Source organism: Protomyctophum bolini (genome assembly GCF_963924005.1).
Source record: "Protomyctophum bolini genome assembly, chromosome: 19".
NCBI lineage: Eukaryota > Metazoa > Chordata > Actinopteri > Myctophiformes > Myctophidae > Protomyctophum > Protomyctophum bolini.
The window spans coordinates 24,463,940-24,485,755 of record NC_137880.1 but is presented as its reverse complement, the minus strand read 5'-3'; the positions used below and the strand labels follow the sequence as shown (position 1 = coordinate 24,485,755).

The 21,816-nt window shown below is 43.9% G+C and overlaps 1 protein-coding gene across 3 annotated transcripts in view; it reads left to right on the top strand.

The window, feature by feature from the left end:
• LOC308334756 (1-phosphatidylinositol 4,5-bisphosphate phosphodiesterase beta-1-like) overlaps window positions 1-21,816 on the top strand; it is a 206,411-nt gene that overhangs the window by 106,228 nt on the left and 78,367 nt on the right. For all 3 annotated transcript variants that reach the window (XR_013965916.1, XM_080791569.1, XM_080791570.1), the window contains exons 5-9: window positions 928-1,007; window positions 7,105-7,158; window positions 10,521-10,596; window positions 12,495-12,595; window positions 14,372-14,538. Coding sequence is in view for 2 of the 3 variants with exons in the window: in XM_080791569.1 (XP_080647695.1) it covers window positions 928-1,007; window positions 7,105-7,158; window positions 10,521-10,596; window positions 12,495-12,595; window positions 14,372-14,538 (478 nt within the window). In the remaining variant the exon portion in view is untranslated. The remainder of the gene's footprint in view (window positions 1-927; window positions 1,008-7,104; window positions 7,159-10,520; window positions 10,597-12,494; window positions 12,596-14,371; window positions 14,539-21,816) is intronic.

Sequence of the window (21,816 nt, the reverse complement as noted above, 5' to 3'; positions counted from 1 at the left end):
AACGTTGAAAAGGTGTGCCTAATTATAAAGTGTTTATATTTGGAATGCCAATTATGATTAATTATAATTGCTTATTGTCAGTACTGGTGATAAAAGCAAAAGACTTTTGATTAATTCTCTGTTCGGCTATACTGTAGGACAATGTGTTGTTCCCCTGGTGTCTTTGTCATTCTATTAGCTGTCTAATTAGGGACTCGTTAGGCATGCGACACCAGGTGGGTGCAATTAACCTCCTGATAGGATCGAGTCAATGGCTCCGCATCAGTAGGCAACGTTAATATAGGCACGATTCAGGAGACTCAATTCTTTGACAGGTATTTCGGGGCGTGTCTGAATCCGCCATTGCTGGTGGGGTGAAAACAACACAGTTTCCCATTGGAATTGCATTATTTAGGGAGCCTACACATGGTTGCATTGCATGTATTTTCTGATCCAGAAATGGTCGAGAAGAACCGTTCCATCCGTGCCCCGAAACTAATTCCTCCAATGAACGTCACACTTGGCAGTTAAAGTGTGTGTCTGATAAGATGTAAAAACAGGAAAGGCAGAGTGGTCCCTGGGCGTGCGGGCGGGTCGGGAACCGAGTGGGCTGAGGAGGTTAGTTTAGACTCTCTATGAAGTCGTCACAGTCCTCTCTGCGTTCATTAAGAGAGTCTACTGAGTGGGAGGAGAGATTTCCACCTGCTGGTTCCTGTACCCCCCCTCTCCCTAACTCTGTGTGTGTGTGTGTGTGTGTGTGTGTGTGTGTGTGTGTGTGTGTGTGTGTGTGTGTGTGTGTGTGTGTGTGTGTGTGTGTGTGTGTGTGTGTGTGTGTGTGTGTGTGTGTGTGTGTGTGTGTGTGTGTGTGTGTGTGTGTGTGTGTGTGTGTGTGTGTGTGCTTGTGTGCTTGTGTGTTCTGCGTGTGCGTGTGTGTTTTTGCGATTGCAGGAGTGGGCAGAGGAGCTGTTCAGCCTGGCCTCCAACCTGTTGGCACAGAACATGTCCAGAGAGGCCTGCGTGGAGAAGGGGTAAAGCAGCAGCTAACGTGCACGCACACGCACACACACACACACACACACACACACACACACACACACACACACACACACACACGCACACAGAAATAATGTATGTACTGTATACTCTCACAGACACAGGAATGAAAAATTGTCCACAATAACACTAACAGCCAGACACAGGCAAACACAGTTGTTGATAATAAATTGCACGTGCACAACTGCACACACACACACACGCACACACACGCACGCACAGTGACTCTTAAGGGAAGCCTGGGGTCCTGTACTGGGGTTGGAGAGAATTCATGCTGTTGATCATGATGATGTAATAAAGATTAGGTTTCAGATTACATACATGTATACATAGAGACATTACCTTTAATCCACCCGAAACATATCTTGGCAAAAGTATAGGCATCAAAATGTACTTAAAGTACAAAAGTAGAAAGTATTAATTATGTAGAATGTCCCATTGTACAAGTTTTCAACTGCATTAAAAACCTTGTGAAAATCACATTGTGAGCTTGTACATCTGCTAGACTATTTTCAAACGGCCGAAATGTGTATAGGGCTGAAGTGGTTATATAATGTATGTTTTGTAATAATAATTGTTATCTAAAAGTAACTAGTAATTAAAGTTTTCAAATAATTGTAGTGGAGTAAAAGTACAAGTAAAAGTATTGAAAATTTGTACTTAAGTAAATGTACTTAGTTACTTTCCACCACTGCGCTCTTCCCAACTCCTCGCCGCAAACCGCTGGCAGCAGTCAGATCTATAAATGTCTGGATGGCCGCCCTGGGCGTGCGTCCGCGGCATCCTTCCCTAAATGTTAATGGCGGCGGAGGTGTGCCCTTATAGCCCGCCCTCCTCCCTCCCATTTGTCACGCCTCGCCGCCGTCTCCCATCCTGTGTAATAATAACCCCGTAATGGCCGCGCCGCGTTTCATATTGATCCAGTCTGATGATAGCGTCCTGGAGCTTATAGCCTCAGTGCTGATGGCCGTGCACTGTGCTCACTCTCAGCAAGGCAGCAGTAGACGGTACGGAACCCCACAATGGTGTGGTCCCTTATAAGAGCTTCTATTTGAAGCCAAATAGTTGCTGTCAGGCAATAACCTCCTATAATCCATATTCTATAACTTATTTTATTTATTTTTTGAGGCGTGCTAGCCCCTCCTATACACAGGTTTAATGTTTGTCTTTAATCCAATGTTTGTTTTGTAAACACATTGACAATGAAGGGAAAACTTACGTCATAATGTGTCATTTATGACGTGCAGCCAGATATACAGAACATATACTCAACTATTGTCAAGCACTGCAGAATGGCATCCACAATATTTGGAACTTATCTTGTGTATTCTGTCCGTCATGACGAATTTGTTCCAGCTTAGCAATGGAGAGCATCTCGTTGAGCCATCTCTTGATACATGGAGAAGTTGGAGACTGGCCAGTTTATCACTATACCATTTTTATGCAGCAACCATACTGTACCTGTCTTAAGGATCTGTCTTTGGTGGGAAGGAAGGGCCCTAGCTTGTCTCATCAGAGCAACCAAATATTGCTAAATAGCAACTGGCTGAATATCCTCTCCCAGTTGTCTGGAGAAACAATTGAATATATTTACCCAGAAATTGGTTGTTACTGGACAGTGGCAGAAGTAATGTTACAGAGAACCCTCTGCTATACCACATCTATCGCACAATTTTCTGTTGTTTAGCAGTGTATATTAACGGCTCTCGCTCCAGGTAAAATGCGACTGTGCGCTAGTTGTTTTCTAGGGGATGCTGCTGGGTGGTGCTCAACCATCACGGCCCCCCCTGGGCTGTTTGATGTGTATCAGTGAAGTGCAACCGTTAAGCCACCAGGCCCCATGGTGGCCACGCTAATTGACTGAGAAACACAATAGAAAGCGAACCACTGGCCACACGGCGCATAGGGAATTGAATCCAGTGCAGCTTCCAGCTGGTCGTACACAAGGCTGTTTTTCTGTGCTTACAGAATTATGACCCCACACTATTAGCAAGAAGAAAATGTGTCTTTATGGACCATTACAAAAAAATACTCTGGAAAATGATACGCACGCATGCACGCACGCACGCACGCACACACACACACACACACACACACACACACACACACACACACACACACACACACACACACACACACACGCACACACAGAAATACAGATACAGACTGGAGCTGCCAGATCAAAAGGTGTTCTCGCTCAGTAGACACAGTGAGTACTGAGTGCCTTAGATTTCAAATCAACCTTTGATTGACTGGCAGTGGTGACACAAACAGATGGAGTGTGGTAGATAATGGATTATGTATTAGAGAGAGAGAGAGAGAGAGAGAGAGAGAGACTGCCACATAAATGTGTGAAGAAATGTATTTCCTGTCCTGGTATGGAACATAACATAGTGGGTGATAAGGGAATATATTGGTTAAAATATGATGGAATATTTAACCCTGCAATGTAGTGTACGGAAAATATGTTTTGTTTTGTGTAGTTAAACCATGGTCATTAATTTTCTGTTGACAAGGTTTGATCATAGGGGGAGCTGTGTGGAAAAACCATGATACAGTAGCAATAGTTCCAGGAAGTGAGGTGGCCAGGGGTTCCATTTTAGGTATAGAGCACCGAGGTCTGACATCAATATCGGTAGAGGGCGCTAAGTCCACTGGTTCATGTACTTTTTTATTTGCATTGTTATCCCCATAGGGGGACTTTAGAACTGTGCTTGATAAATAAATAAATCATCCCGGCCATATCGATATGAAGAATCAACTGAGTGAACTGACTGAGAGAAAACGCTATTGTTACTGCTGCTGAATTAGTTAATTTTTTGCTAGAAACAGACAGAAATATGACACCTACGCGACAATTTCGCCGAGACAGTTTGTTTATTTTTGGACCGCAATTCTTATATGAGACGATTTTAAGATGACCGCATGTTATTCTCCATAGAGAAAAACTTCCATGAACCAGGGGATGAATGAGTGACGTCAGGACTTCGGCGCTCTATAAAAAAGAGTGTTTGGTGGTGGTTTGTCAAAGAGACTATTTTACGGCCAATACTAAACCATAACCAGAAATTGATAAACCACAGAGTAGTACGTGGTACTGGGTTTAGCTCTGAATTAATTCAGTGCTTTTGGACAAAGGTGAACATGCTGTGCCCTCCTGACTTGAAGGTTGGGTGAAAAATACTTTTTTGAGCAATGCATTTAATTTGGTGACTTTAGAGTGAGAGACGGAGAGGGAGAGGGAGAGAGGAGGGAAGACAGTAGAGATTATGTACAACTGGTAATCACATTCTGCGCTACTCTCTCATCATGGCTGTAGGTAGAACTTTCCTGCGTACAATCCTATTATTATAAGGGCATGCCTTCTGGCAGTTTAGCGCTCTAATGAGTGCATCTTTCTAGTTAATATTGCATTGTTCCACCCTGCAGCAAGCTTTCTATAGTGACAGTGAGACATGACCTTCATGGCTGACTATTAACTACAAAGCCACAGCGAGGGTGCAAGGGGGGATTAGAGAGGATAGAGAACAGAACAGAACAGAAGAGAAGAGAAAAGAAACATTTGAATAAATCATATGCCACGGGCTTCTCTGCCTTTTCTATACAGTATGTGAAGACATGTAGAGGAATTAATAAAGAAATCTTCTGTGTTCACACACATTTTTAAAGGTTTATGCCTTACATAAAGAGCAAAGACTCCAAACTAACAATGCATTTACGCTGACAAATAATATCTAAAGAAGTTTAGCCCTGGCTGAGAAGTGACAGGCATCATGATTAATAATAGTCAGTCCAACATAATACATATCCGTCTGCGTTATTATAGTGTTCATGGAGTGCTCTTGAGTGGAGTAGAGTGTTTACAAGACACCATTGTACAACTGAGCAAGGGGAAAGACGGCTGAATGATCTCTTCGAGAGACCGAAAATAAAATGTGCATGTCGTAACATTATGTACCCACTTCCTCCAGTGACTATGGCAATGAGGTGAATTTATCTGGAAATGCTCTGAGTGGCTCGTTCGAGCATGTGCCATTGTGCCAGGTGTGAAAGACACCTGACCACAGAATGTGGTGTTGTGGTGACCTATCGATTTCTGTTACCGCCTGTTGGCGTTGCCTTGAGGTCACGTGCTGTCAATCGGCCAATCATCAAAAGGTCGTCCTTTTCCTTCCCGTCTATTCATCAGCCTTCAGCTGTTTCACAGCTTATCCCCACAACCACCATCATTCTTTCCTATCCGCCTTCTTTCTTTCCTTCCTTCCCTCTTACCTTCCTCGCTGTTTTCTTATTCCCTTCTTTCCTTCACTCTTTGTCTTCCCTCCTCCCTATAAACCAGTCTAAAAGCTGATTCCAGTGCAGCCATATTTGCAAAACCAAAAACATGATTTCCGCCAAGTGGTTTCCGTTTTCATCTCCCCTCCCCCGTTCACGTCTCTCTCCCTCTCGTCCACCACCACCCCGATCGCTAACATTAACCATTAGTGTCACCGTTGGGTGACTAAGCCTCGCAGGGCGAGACAGACGGGCCCCTGTGAAGTGGATGCCGTGTAGTGGATATTAATTATTAGCCAGCAGCCACTTAAGGCCGCAGCCCTATAATGACAGCTCCTGTTGCAGGCAGCCGAGCTATTTTTAGAGCACTGCCTGGCGCAGTTCACTGCTGCTGCATGCATGGCTCTGAGCTGCAACTGCAACGCAACACAGGCAGGGATCATACAGGCCTGGAGGCCGGCCTGTCACATCACCAACACACGGCTAGTGGGCTACAAGCTACATGCACACCAGTTACTGTACAAGCACATGCAAAGTGGTCTCGCTCAGCGTTGCCACTTGCCAGATTGTACTACAGTACAGATTCAAGTACACAGCTGTTCCTTAGTTAGATTAACTTTGTTTTCAAATTTGATGCTTTGTATGGCCCCTTTCAAAGAAGCGACTATAGGCCACACGATTATAAACACATGGCTATTATATTTTTATCTTGATTTTTATTTGTATTTTTGTATATATTTTAAACATTTTGAATACATGGGAGTCCCTGGCATGAGATATTTTCAAATGGGGGTTCGTTGACAAATAAAATAGAATGTAGGGGGTACCTATGTCCATTTTTTAGGGTGCGTGTAAACCATAGACTGTAAAAAATATGGACAAAGCGTTCTCCGGGTCTAACATGTAAGTCGCCATCTTTCTAGATCCGTTTTGGCCCAGCCCAGACAACGAGGCGGGACTTTCCCCCTTCTTCTCCGTTGGTTTTTATTTTGACTCGAGTAAACTAAACTAGTGACTGGAAGCAGAAAGTATTCATGACCATGTTTATTAAGGTAATAAAGTCTAGGTGAAGTTGGGCCCAAATACATAGACTTCTATGGGGCTATGGGTTTTTCTGGGTCCAATGACAGCGCCACAACAGGCCATTATATGAACTTTCAGGAAATCCCGATTTCCTCAGTGGCTTCACAAAATATCTGTCTGACTGCCCCCCTGGTGTAAACACAAACTTTGTCCTAACACAAACATTAAATGCCATTGATAATGTATGGCCAGTTTTGAGTATTTGTGTAAACACAAACATTGCATAAACACAAACATGGAAGACGAAATTCTAATTGGCCGGAATGAGATGATTTATGATGATGTATGATGATAAGAGCGCCCCTCACTTCACGTGTGATTTTTGAGGGGCGCCAGCCCTATATACACAGGTTTAATGTTTGTCTTGTAAATGCATGAACAATGAAGGGAAAATGTAAGTCAATGTGTCATTTACGTCATTTTCTCTCTTTATTGTTAATGGCGTTTAATGTTTGTGTTGGCACCGTTTGTTTTATATAACCATTACATCACCTAATCAACATGATATAGACTTTAATATATTAGCACCCCTCACTTCACACGGGTGTGATTTTTTATTTAGTGGTACCTGTAGGAAGCAAGCCCAAATAAGAAATAAGACTACACTTTAGAAACAATTATTTACAAGCCACAGAAAAACCAGCCCTGCAGTAAGTCGTTAATAATAATGGGATGCACTATATTGATTATGTGTGCTCTCTCCCTCCTATGCAGATACACTCGGCTCCTGTTGCAGCTCAACGCAGAGGGACGCATCCCTGTCAAGAAGTAAGACCTCTTCTCTTCTCTTCTCTTCTCTTCTCTTCTCTTCTCTTCTCTTCTCTTCTCTTCTCTTCTCTTCTCTTCTCTTCTCTTCTCTTCTCTTCTCTTCTCTTCTCTTCTCTGTGACCTGCCAGCTCTGTTTCACCATTTCAATGATTTATTATTTTCTCGTCTAACATTGCTGTTGTTTACAAATTACAATATGTCATAGTGTCTGTCTGTCTGTCTAGCGTGTTTATATGCACATGTGTTCGCGCACGTGTGAAAAGAAAGCCAACCCCCGCCATTCACCCACAGGACACCATTTTTTGGGGGGTGTTGTGATTGTGAATCTGTGCCTCTGTGTTTATTTTGTAGTTCATCATCATCATGGTGTCATTTCCAAACCCTAACCCCCTTTCTGTGAGTCTCTCCATTAGTCAAGTTGATCTCCCAGCCACGCTGTGTTGACCTGAACCCCGGTGATAGCCTCTCTCTAGTCCCTTCACAGCCGTGGCGTAAACCAGTGGCTTGTCATCACTATCAGAGAGCGGATGGAGGCAATCCGGCGCTGTTTAGGGAATTAGCCTCCTAGCTGCGGGAGGACATGTCAACTTGACTAATGTCGGCTTGACTCCTGCTCTCCCACCGAGCGCTGCAGTGAGAGCCTCCCCATGTCATTAGGACACGCTTCACGCTGACCCCACGGGGGGAACACAGCCGACAGCTAGCATAACCCGTTTAGACCGGAGGACGCATCCGTGTCTCCTTATAGCTTTCAGCCACTTTAACCACCATTTAAAACTTTAGCTGTTGAAAATGTGCAGATCTACAAGCTCATAGCGTGGCACCAAGTGCCGCTCTATACGAGCTTGTAGATCTGCTATTTTTGAAAAATCTGGAAAATGTGGCGCAAATCTTTGAATATACTTTCACGTTTTAAACTCAAATATTTGCTTCTGTGTGGGGGTTGTCCCTGGAACAACATATTTTCAGATGGGGGTCTGCGGCCAAATACAGATAATTCTGTGAGTCCTTGACATGAAAATGTTTGAGCACCACTGATACGTTTTTTCAGAACATTTGGATTCGGAAGACATTTAGTAGAATCTGGTCTCAGGTGTAAATGGCATAAGCGGTAACACTGCTGGAATCACAGCCATCCATTCATCTGACTGTTAAATCTGGAGCTCATAACAAAGAGGTGAAGAAAATGAGAGCGGACATTTTCTGTGTGTGTGTGTGTGTGTGTGTGTGTGTGTGTGTGTGTGTGTGTGTGTGTGTGTGTGTGTGTGTGTGTGTGTGTGTGTGTGTGTGTGTGTGTGTGTGTGTGTGTGTGTGTGTGTGTGTGTGTGTGTGTGTGTGTGTGTGTGTGTGTGTGCGTGTGTGTGTGTGTGTGTGTGTGACCGTGTGTGCGTGCGTGCATTGTGAATTATTTGTGTTGGATGAGAGGCTCAAGGTTGTTTCTGACTCCCATCATTACTTCACCTGCTCTTGAGACATCAGAGTGTTTGAATTCAGGTTTTTGTTGTGGATTAGCTGTGATTGTTTTTGAGCCTCATCAAACCTAATCTGCTCTTGAGACATTGAAGAGCCTTTTTTTTTAACTTTCTTTTAAAAATACCATCCCTATTCTGGGACAAACATTCAGCAGATCTACAAGCTCACAACACCTCCCAATTAAGTTCGCAAAACACCAATGATCATTGATTTTGTGTTTGTTGATCTATTTTCATGAACTGATTTTGATGCTATATTCAATATTTAGCTGCAGGGACCCCCTTGGAACACCCTCTAGGACCTCTGGGGGTCCCCAGGCCCTACTTTGAGAACCACTGTCCTAAAGGGGCAGACACCCACATCACTCAGATACAGGAAATCAGTCTACGTTTTGGACTGGGAGTCTTGGTTTCTCAAGAAACGGGTTGACAACCCGTCTGATCGAGACACTGAAGACATTTGGTAAAAGGAAAAATAAGGAGGGGGCCTAATATAGAACCCTGGGGGACTCCGGCCAATGACATGTATACCGTTCAAGTGGGTCTAACAAGCACTGAACTCTCAAAATCTCAAAAGGGGTTATGCTGCTGTTAACAGCGTTATGTGAGGGTTTATATGGGTTTTTATGTTAATTATACTATATACAGTTACTAAAATGCTAACAGAACAGTATGCCTTCCTTTGTACTACAGTTTTTAGCTCGGTTCAATTCAGGACACTCTTGTCACTCTCACAGATATAGTATACAGTAAATGCATCCATGCATAGCAATGCATTTGTATTCTGTGAATCTTTCCTGGAGGCTTAAACATGCCTAAAATCAGATCTTAAACTCAGGATTAAACTGGAGAAATCTAAAAGTGATTGGATCAGACTTCCTTCGGATACATGACGAATGCATTTATTCCTTGCATTGTGCCTACACATGTTGCAACATGTGTAGGCACAGTGCACTGAAGTTTTTTAATCCCCTTCCCCCCCTTAAGGGAAGAGCACAGTTAATGAATGACGTAACATGATTGACAGAGTAACCCGCCATCAATGAACATATCATGATGAGGCAGATTAATGACGTCCTAATGGCTAATGCGAGGAGGAAAGCGGGTGGGAGTCAGTCAGTGGAACGATGGGGAGTTTGATGGCTGATGAGCGTGCATGGCAGCGCCGCTGATAGCAGCCAAAACCATGTTGGGATCATAATGTGATCAGTCTGTTTAAATGGGCTTCTTAGTTGGTCAGGGTAGATTAGAGCTGAATGTGAATGGATGATAGGGTCTGAGATGACCTCGTGACCATATAACTTCTGCATGTGCCATGCATTTCACTAATATCCCAATCTCAATATCACAAATGAGGTGTCGGGGAGAACATGCAGTTAAATGTGGGCCTGTGATATGTTTTGGTTAAAACAAAAGGCTTTTTTATTTTTGTTAAAGGTTAAAGCACTATATTTTGATAGTAATCATTGCTATGGCCTATGAGGTGTTTGTTCAATAACAGAGCTCCCCAGCTCTTCACTAAAGACATTTTACCCAATCGTGAGAGAGTACCAATTTATCAGCGTCAATTTTATAGCGGTCCAGTTCAAATTTGTGTCATCACTTCCAAATGCTGTGCGAACACAAACCTATCACTTAACCGTACCTTTAAATGTGGTTCTGCTCCCTAATGTTTCTGCATCTCTGCTTCACAGATTAATCGGTGGCCTAATAATTAAAACATTTCATGAGCTGATCTGCTCATCTGATGTATCTGTCCAGGTGCAATTCCTAACAGGGGTGTGTGTGTGTGTGTGTGTGTGTGTGTGTGTGTGTGTGTGTGTGTGTGTGTGTGTGTGTGTGTGTGTGTGTGCGCGTGTGCATATGCGTGTGCGCGTGTCTTGTCTGCAGCTTCTTCAGGATGTTTTCAGCGGACAGGAAGCGAGTGGAGACAGCCCTGGAAAACTGTAACCTCCCTTCTGGCAGGGTGAGACAACACACTGCCCCCATCTGTCTCTTTATCTGTCTCACACGGTCTCCTTGACTGTTCCCCCGTTGGTTTGGGCATGTGTGTGTCTGTAGTACTGACACCACCAGCACACACACACTCTCTCACACACATAGTATATGCAAGCACACTCACATTCTCGCAACACACTCTTCTTGCCTTTGTCTAATTGCCTATTGCGCTATAAAATATAGCAGAATAAGCAAGGAGACAAGGACTGTCTTCCGTCTATTCCATTCACTCATGGAGTAATATCGTCGCTGTCGGGCGGATAAAGTGTCTGTCTGTCTGTCTGTCTGTCTGTCTGTCTGTCTGTCTGTCTGTCTGTCTGTCTGTCTGTGTCCGTCCCTCCGTCCGTCCGTCCGTCCAGTTGTGAACATGTGTGAGTCAGTGCGACATGCGACAGCAGAGACGCATTCCTCTGGTACTCAGAAGCGTTAATATGCTTCCCAGCGGAGATAACAAGCGCTGCCTGCAAATAATAAAAAAAAAGAATAATAACTTTCCACACAGCTCCAGAAAGGTTCACTTTAATTGAACTCTTTGTTCCTGTAAACGAAAAGAACCGAGACTATACAGTGTACATAATGGTTCCATACAACCTTTTAAAAGACGCATGCACGCACGCACGCACGCACACACGCACGCACACACGCACACACGCACGCACGCACGCATACACACACACACACACACACACACACACACACACACACGTACACACATACACACATACACACACGCGCATTAGAGATAACCAGCGAGTACAAACAGATGCACATTTGCAGAGGGACAAAGCAAACTGTTATCGCTCTCATACTGTGTACACAAACGCACATGCAAACAATATGTACATAATTAGCAGGCTGAGAGAGAGAGAGAGAGAGAGAGAGAGAGCTTGAGTTAAATACGTTTCTGTATGAAGCTCCGCTGGGAATTGATGCTGTTCCAACACGCAATTAATTTAAACAAAACGCTGCTGCTGTTAATCCCACAATACCTACACACACACACGCACGCACACACACACACACACACACACACACACACACACACACACACACACACACACACACACACACACACAGAGGCAAATAAAAGACTGTAAATTCTCCTGGTGCAAACAGGCGCCTGAGGTGTCTCAAGGCGTTGAGGATGCAAACTGCATATCGTTACTGTCAAGTGGAAACTTCTATGTCCAAAACCCTTCCTTTCTTCATCTTTTTCTTTTACGTTTTAAAATTGTGACACTTTGAGACACACTTTGAGACAACTTCACTGTTGAAGTAAGGCATACATTTACGGGACAAAAATGCAGATATGCTTCTGCCCATCAACATTATGCTCTACATATCGGGTTGCTAAATCCCCTTCATATTCTGTACACTGGCTCCCCGTTGCTGATAAAAGGCTTCACCCTTATTTTTTTCTTAAATCTGTACCTTTTTTGAGTATTATCATCCTGCTGTTGCCTATTGTTACTGTTGACACAGTTTGCGGCAGCATGGCACGCCAACATTTCAACACTCGCAAGTGAGTGACAAATAAACCTGCTTGAGTCTTGAATCACACACACACACACACACACACTACACAGCTCTGTGTACTTTCTTTATCAGACATGTTTCAGGCTGAGAGATCTACAATCTCGTAATACGATTCTATTTAGCTACTTTAATGCTTTTTACGGGAAGTTGCATGTGCACATTGTTTACCGTTGCGATTATGTGTGTGTGTGTGTGTGTGTGTGTGTGTGTGTGTGTGTGTGTGTGTGTGTGTGTGTGTGTGTGTGTGTGTGTGTGTGTGTGTGTGTGTGTGTGTGTGTGTGTGTGTGTGTGTGTGTGTGTGTGTGTGTGTGTGTGTGTGTGTGTGAGCAGAATGACTCCATCCCTCCGGAAGACTTCACGCCGGAGGTGTACAACCTGTTCCTCAGTAACATCTGTCCACGGCCAGAACTGGACCACATCTTCTCTGACGTGTAAGTAAGCAGCAGCTGGTGGGGGGGGTATGGACGTTCCTGCCACAACGTTATGCTGCGTTAGTGCGTTCACACGGGCAGATGCAAAAGATACAATGCTACACATGTGTATTTGTAGCAGCAGGGGGACCCTTTTAGCAGCAGGTGCTCGTTTATTATTAGCATACCCACTACAAACGTCCAACACGTATACAATTAATTACTCACCTAATGCTGCAGGTTCCATGTTTAAGTAATTACAAAGTGTGTAGCCTACATTGTTTACGTGACAGAACACATGTAAATGTATGAAGTCAATGCAAGCAGTGCGTGCACACAACACTCGCACTTCTAAGTGAGTGACAAATAAGCCTCCTTGAATGTTTGAAACCTTTTACGGGCGTGTGCACATTGTTTACCGTTGCGATTGAGCTGTGTGTGACGTGTGTGTGTGTGTGTGTGCGTACGTGTGCGTGTGTGTGTATGTGTGTGTGTGTGTGTGTGTGTGTGTGTGTGTGTGTGTGTGTGTGTGTGTGTGTGCGTGTGTGTGTGTGTGTGTGTGTGTGTGTGTGTGTGTGTGTGCATAATGCGCAAATTTGTGGACAATCATAAATTGCTATTCAGGAATAAGCACATGCGTTAACAAGGGCTTACGATGTGCTTATAATTTAGAGCCAGTTAAACTATAATGGGGCCCAGAGCTTATCATCATACTATGCCCTATGCACCAATTAGACGCTGTCATTAAACATGTACAATGTACATTTGTACATGTACAAACATGTACGTAGTTAGCACCTTTAGTACCTTAGCCTAGGGCTACGATTATAATCGTAGATAGCAGAGAAAACGTTTACGTATAGACTTGTAAGCCTCCGTCTGTGCATTGTATTGGTCATCATCTCTCTGTGTGTTGCTATGATTTCTCAAATAATTTGGATTCCATGTGAATGCAGCACATGAACGTGTCAATGCTGTAAGCTCCACTGTTGTTGCTAAGTGAACGATCTCCCGGGGGTTACAGTCTGTAGTACTAGTACCAAAGCAGCTGCATTACTGTAATGCACTGCAGTCTGCATGCAACCATACAAAAAGGTTATGAAATGTCTTTTCATTTACTATATCAGTATTCAGTACCTTAAAAAAATATATGCATATATTTTAAACACTTTCGACCTGGTGTCCCCTTTTTAAGGGGAGAATTTCATTTTATTTTCAAACATACTGTAGAAAACAGCTATAAATCCAGGTGTGCCTTGAGGTTTTGACTTTTGACATAGTATACCCATTGGTACCCAAGGGCACAACACGTTTGAAAAGTACTGGTTGCTCAGGCAGGGTGGAGCTCTGAGGGTGGAGCTGACTGTTGGCCTAGACACAGGCCAACAGTCAGTGTACATACTGTAAACATACATGTAAACAGTCAGCTTACATACCAATCTAAACTTATATACTGTAAATTTAGATTTTTATCACAGTGAGGCGAGCCGGCATGAGAGCCAGGAGGATGTAGAGATGATGAATTCAGCAGAATATGAAAAAAAAACAACGTTTTAATCAAACTGACAGGCGATTAAATCCCCGCTCACCAGCTTGAATTACTGTCTTCTCCTTTCGATCCACTCGCATCTCACATCACGTTTCCCTGTAATGATCTTGGACGTTTCCATATTCCTCCTCGTGGGTTTCTTTGATTTCTCTCCTTGGACTCACACTACACCTTGGACTTATTATTATTTTTGCTTTTATCTCCTTTCCCATTCTCATCTTTGCCCTCTTTTTCTCTCGTCTCCGCAGAGGGGCTAAGAGTCGTCCCTACCTGACTCTGGAGCAGATGACAGAGTTCATCAACACTAAACAGCGAGACCCTCGTCTGAATGAGATCCTGTACCCTCCCCTCAAATCAGAGCAGGTCCAGACCCTGGTGGACAAATATGAACCCAATGCCGCACTGGCACAGAGAGGTCAGTGACTCAGAGGTCTGAGATACAGTATGTCTCTCTCTCTCTCTCTCTCTCTCTCTCTCTCTCTCTCTCTCTCTCTCTCTCGCCCGCTCGCTCACTCACTCACTCACTCACTCACTCACTCACTCACTCACTCACTCACTCACTCACTCACTCACTCACTCACTCACTCACTCACTCACTCACTCACTCACTCACACACACACACACACACACACACACACACACACACACACACACACACACACACACTCTTATATACTCCACCGTATTTGAACTCTGAGAGTGAAAATGTGCACTGTACTTTATGTTGTTGACTGCAGCTGTGGACCTAGCCAGTGTGAAGTTGGTTTTGGAGTGAAGCGCTATTTGTAAAACACTCTTACTCGTCTCACGCACGCACACACGCACGCACGCACGCACACACGCACGCACACACACAAAAACACTCATGCAAAATCACTCACACACACAAAAACACCCACAAGCATATGCATGCACACCACAGAGAGTATTTGGCTGGGGTGTTCCCATGGCAACAGCCCTGTTACTTGGCTTGCAGACGCTGAGAAAGATGCAGTATATTTATCGCTTTGTATCTTTGTATCTGAAGTTGAAGCCAGTTCAGCTTATTTGTAGCTTCGTATCTTCGTATATTTGGCAGCAGCTACTAATGTCGGATTTGCTGATTTTGTCGGATATGTAGTACTGGATATGTAGTTTCACGTTGCTGGCTTCCATTGTAAATTAATGGTAGACTGTATCTTTAAGTATCTGCCCGTGTGAACGCAGCATAAGTCAGTGGTTCTCAAACTTTTTCATGTCAAGCACCCCAAAAATTATATGTATTTGGCCGCGGATTCCCATCTGAAAATATGTTGTTCCAGGGAACCCCAGAAGCAATTATTTGAGTTAAAATTCTTCGCTTTAAAATAATATATATTGAAAGACACAAATTGTCACATTTTTTCCAAAAATAGCAGATCGACGTGCTACTTTGCGGCACGAAGTGACATGCTATATGAGCTTTTAGATCTGCTGTTTTTGAATAGCCAAAGTATAAAATAATAATGCTGTTTTAGCTCTAATCTAAAATGAGACGGATGCGTTTCCAGTCTTAACGCGTTAACCATCCCCAAGTGGGTTCATGTGGGCTTGACAGGTCGCAGAGCAGCGCCATGTACAGTACATGTACAGTATCACTGCAACAGGTAAACAGAGCTGGACGGGCTTCCTCCAGGAAGCTCTCGGTTAGCATGGACGGATTGGACGCCACACAAATCACATGCCGTGTATTGTGGAGGTCGTAGTCTTTGGCCTAAAGATGGCTTCATCAATCTCACTGCACATGTAAACCATCGCTATACACTGGACTGAGAGAGAGAGATAGAGAGAGAGATAGAGAGAGAGAGAGAGAGAGAGAGAGAGAGAGAGAGAGAGAGAGAGAGAGAGAGAGAGAGAGAGAGAGAGAGAGAGAGAGAGAGAGAGAGAGAGAGAGAGAGGTGTTATTCCCGGTGGAAGGCTTAGTTTATACAGTCAATATGGTCAGCCTGAAGGTGATGTCACCAAGCCATGGATTGATGGATTGATGGATTGATGGATTGATGGATTGATGGATTGATGGATTGATGGATTGACATCTTTATGGATAAAATATGGCAATGTGTCGCGATATTGGGAGCTACTTTTGGTGTTTTAAGTACATTTTGATGCCAATACTTTTGTACTTTTACCCAAGTACATTTTGAATTCTGGACTTTTACTTGTAACAAAGTATTTCTACATTGCATTGGTACATAAGTGAGTACTTTTTCCACCACTGAGTGTGAGCTTCTGGGGTGAGACGTGTGTCCTTTGGTTCCAATGACAAACTTTACCCATCATGACCAGCATGTTTCTACCCGGAGGAAATGCTGCCATCTGCTCCGTGGCGACTTCCAGAGTTACACAAACACATGCACGCACGCACGCACGCACGCACGCACGCACGCACGCACGCACGCACGCACGCACGCACGCACGCACGCACACATTAAATGGATATTTCACTTTCAAAAAACCTTTTGGTAATTTTATCGTCTACTCAGTCTTATGTGAACGCCCCAGACAGTTGCTTGATTCAGTATTTGGATATTTGATATTCATTTTAGCTGCGCTGCCCCCTTCCTGGGCCGTGGTTCAGCGGTCCGGGCACCTTGGCTGGTAATCCAGTCAGTGTACCGTGGGTTCGACTCCCGATCCTGATGGCCTTTACTGCCACCCCCCCATCTCTCTCCTCATTTCCTGTCCGCCTACTATCTGTCCCTCCATAAAAAAATATAAAAAAGTTACAATGGGTTTGTATAGGGAGGGGGCGGGGTAGCTAAAATTAATGTCAAATATCAAAATACTGCATGGAGCAACTTAAAAACTGTCCGGGGTGTTCACAGAAGACTGAGCAGACGATGAAATGATCAAATTTTGTTTTTAAAGTGAAATATCCCTTTAAGTGGTAATGGCTGATTTTAAACTTGCAGAAAATAGCCGATCAACAAGCTTACAACGTGTCACGCTGCAAGGCGTTGTGAGCTTGTAGATCTGCTATTTTCAGCATGCAGCTTTTACTGGATCTTTCGTCCACTAGTCCCTTGCGAACATTTTAGTCTATTTGTTGATGAAGTTGTCAATGTATTTAGTCTTACTTTTAGTCATCATAGCTTAGTTTTCATTTAGTTTCCATTTAGTTTATTCGTCAGTGAAAAAAGGTAGTCGACGAACATAGACAGAGACGACATGCACTGACAGGGAAACACGCACATATGAGTACATTATGTACCGTACGCTAAGACACATACAGTACATTATAGTACATTATGTACCGTACGCTAAGACACATACATTATATTATAGTACATTATGTACCGTACGCTAAGACACATACTGTACATTATGTACCGTACGCTAAGACACATACAGTACATTATGTACCGTACGCTAAGACACATACATTAGTACATTATGTACCGTACGCTAAGACACATACTGTACATTATGTACCGTACGCTAAGACACATACAGTACATTATGTACCGTACGCTAAGACACATACAGTACATTATGTACCGTACGCTAAGACACATACATTAGTACATTATGTACCGTACGCTAAGACACATACAGTACATTATGTACCGTACGCTAAGACACATACATTAGTACATTATGTACCGTACGCTAAGACACATACTGTACATTATGTACGTACGCTAAGACACATACATTACATTATGTACCGTACGCTAAGACACATACATTACATTATGTACCGTACGCTAAGACACATACTGTACATTATGTACCGTACGCTAAGACACATACTGTACATTATGTACCGTACGCTAAGACACATACTGTACATTATGTACCGTACGCTAAGACACATACATTACATTATGTACCGTACGCTAAGACACATACTGTACATTATGTACCGTACGCTAAGACACATACATTACATTATGTACCGTACGCTAAGACACATACTGTACATTATGTACGTACGCTAAGACACATACATTACATTATGTACCGTACGCTAAGACACATACTGTACATTATGTACCGTACGCTAAGACACATACAGTACATTATGTACCGTACGCTAAGACACATACTGTACATTATGTACGTACGCTAAGACACATACATTACATTATGTACCGTACGCTAAGACACATACTGTACATTATGTACCGTACGCTAAGACACATACATTACATTATGTACCGTACGCTAAGACACATACTGTACATTATGTACCGTACGCTAAGACACATACTGTACATTATGTACCGTACGCTAAGACACATACTGTACATTATGTACCGTACGCTAAGACACATACTGTACATTATGTACGTACGCTAAGACACATACAGTACATTATGTACCGTACGCTAAGACACATACAGTACATTATGTACCGTACGCTAAGACACATACTGTACATTATGTACCGTACGCTAAGACACATACTGTACATTATGTACCGTACGCTAAGACACATACATTACATTATGTACGTACGCTAAGACACATACAGTACATTATGTACCGTACGCTAAGACACATACTGTACATTATGTACCGTACGCTAAGACACATACATTACATTATGTACCGTACGCTAAGACACATACTGTACATTATGTACCGTACGCTAAGACACATACATTACATTATGTACCGTACGCTAAGACACATACATTACATTATGTACCGTACGCTAAGACACATACATTACATTATGTACCGTACGCTAAGACACATACTGTACATTATGTACGTACGCTAAGACACATACATTACATTATGTACCGTACGCTAAGACACATACATTACATTATGTACCGTACGCTAAGACACATACATTACATTATGTACCGTACGCTAAGACACATACTGTACATTATGTACCGTACGCTAAGACACATACATTACATTATGTACCGTACGCTAAGACACATACATTACATTATGTACCGTACGCTAAGACACATACTGTACATTATGTACCGTACGCTAAGACACATACTGTACATTATGTACCGTACGCTAAGACACATACATTACATTATGTACCGTACGCTAAGACACATACTGTACATTATGTACCGTACGCTAAGACACATACATTACATTATGTACCGTACGCTAAGACACATACATTACATTATGTACCGTACGCTAAGACACATACTGTACATTATGTACCGTACGCTAAGACACATACAGTACATTATGTACCGTACGCTAAGACACATACATTACATTATGTACCGTACGCTAAGACACATACTGTACATTATGTACCGTACGCTAAGACACATACTGTACATTATGTACCGTACGCTAAGACACATACATTAGTACATTATGTACCGTACGCTAAGACACATACATTAGTACATTATGTACCGTACGCTAAGACACATACATTACATTATGTACCGTACGCTAAGACACATACATTAGTACATTATGTACCGTACGCTAAGACACATACATTACATTATGTACCGTACGCTAAGACACATACATTACATTATGTACCGTACGCTAAGACACATACATTAGTACATTATGTACCGTACGCTAAGACACATACATTACATTATGTACCGTACGCTAAGACACATACATTACATTATGTACCGTACGCTAAGACACATACATTAGTACATTATGTACCGTACGCTAAGACACATACATTACATTATGTACCGTACGCTAAGACACATACATTAGTACATTATGTACCGTACGCTAAGACACATACATTACATTATGTACCGTACGCTAAGACACATACATTATATTATAGTACATTATGTACCGTACGCTAAGACACATACATTCAAAAGATCACTCAGGAAATGACCCACATGCATAGTGCATACTGTACTGTACTGTATGCTCACCATGCTGTATGTAAATGTGAACATTGATACATAATGGCGGATGCATGCATGCTGAGCATGTGCATTCATGCTAGCATCCCTAAGCACACTGATATGCACGCACGCACGCACACACGCACGCACGCACACACGCACGCACGCACACACACACACACACACACACACACACACACACACACACACACACACACACACACACACACACACAATGCAGTGCCTCAGGCCTGCCCTGACACGGTATCAATACATCCTAATCCCTAGAACACTCAACAGAAGGTCTGCCCTGACAGATTGTTATTATTTAGGACGAGGAGGAGTGGAAAAGTGGCTTCTGTCCCCACGCTCTCTCTCTCTCTCTCTCTCTCTCTCTCTCTCTCTCTTCTTTCCATCCTTTCTCTCGGATAACAAGAAGACGAGCCATTCTGAATTGATCTTCCCACCCCAGACAGACATGCTCCATCATGACATCTGAGTCCTTGACTTTTATCAAACACGGCGACAGTGTGTGAAGGCAGACGGATAAATGGCTTTTAAAAAAAGCCAGGCTCTCAAGGAGAGACGACGGCGTCATTTCAAGCCATATTCATCTCCACGTTATCATAGACCCGTTTGGATGATTACATACACCTTGACGCCTCATCGGAATCACATTTCTCTGAAGGTTAACAGGGCTGCAACTTCCTCCCCAGATATGTCTGTGTTGTCACTGCTGTCGTACCGTGTTGTACCTATACTGACTCACCTAGCAGTGAGGAGCCCCCACTGGGAGGACGTAGAGCCTTTGTCCCACTCCTCCCGCCCCACACTCCCTGCTGCTGACAGGTGCCGCCCCCAGCCCGTAGGAGTACATATACAGTGACAGTTATCGGCCCCTCCCCGCCCCAGCCCCAGCCTGTAGGAGTACATATACAGTGACAGTTATCGGCCCCTCCCCGCCCCAGCCCCAGCCTGTAGGAGTACATATACAGTGACAGTTATCGGCCCCTCCCCTCCCAGCCCCAGCCTGTAGGAGTACATATACAGTGACAGTTATCGGCCCCTCCCCTCCCAGCCCCAGCCTGTAGGAGTACATATACAGTGACAGTTATCGGCCCCTCCCCTCCCCAGCCTGTAGGAGTACATATACAGTGACAGTTATCGGCCCCTCCCAGCCCCAGCCTGTAGGAGTACATATACAGTGACAGTTATCGGCCCCTCCCCTCCCAGCCCGTAGGAGTACATACTGTATACAGTGACAGTTATCGGCCCCTCCCAGCCCCAGCCCGTAGGAGTACATATACAGTGACAGTTATCGGCCCCTCCCAGCCCCAGCCTGTAGGAGTACATATACAGTGACAGTTATCGGCCCCTCCCAGCCCCAGCCCGTAGGAGTACATATACAGTGACAGTTATCGGCCCCTCCCAGCCCCAGCCTGTAGGAGTACATATACAGTGACAGTTATCGGCCCCTCCCCTCCCAGCCCGTAGGAGTACATACTGTATACAGTGACAGTTATCGGCCCCTCCCAGCCCCAGCCCGTAGGAGTACATATACAGTGACAGTTATCGGCCCCGCCCCAGCCCGTAGGAGTACATATACAGTGACAGTTATCGGCCCCGCCCCAGCCTGTAGGAGTACATATACAGTGACAGTTATCGGCCCCGCCCCAGCCCCAGCCTGTAGGAGTACATATACAGTGACAATTATCGGCCCCTCCCAGCCCCAGCCTGTAGGAGTACATATACAGTGACAGTTATCGGCCCAGCCCCAGCCTGTAGGAGTACATATACAGTGACAGTTATCGGCCCCGCCCCAGCCCCAGCCCGTAGGAGTACATAT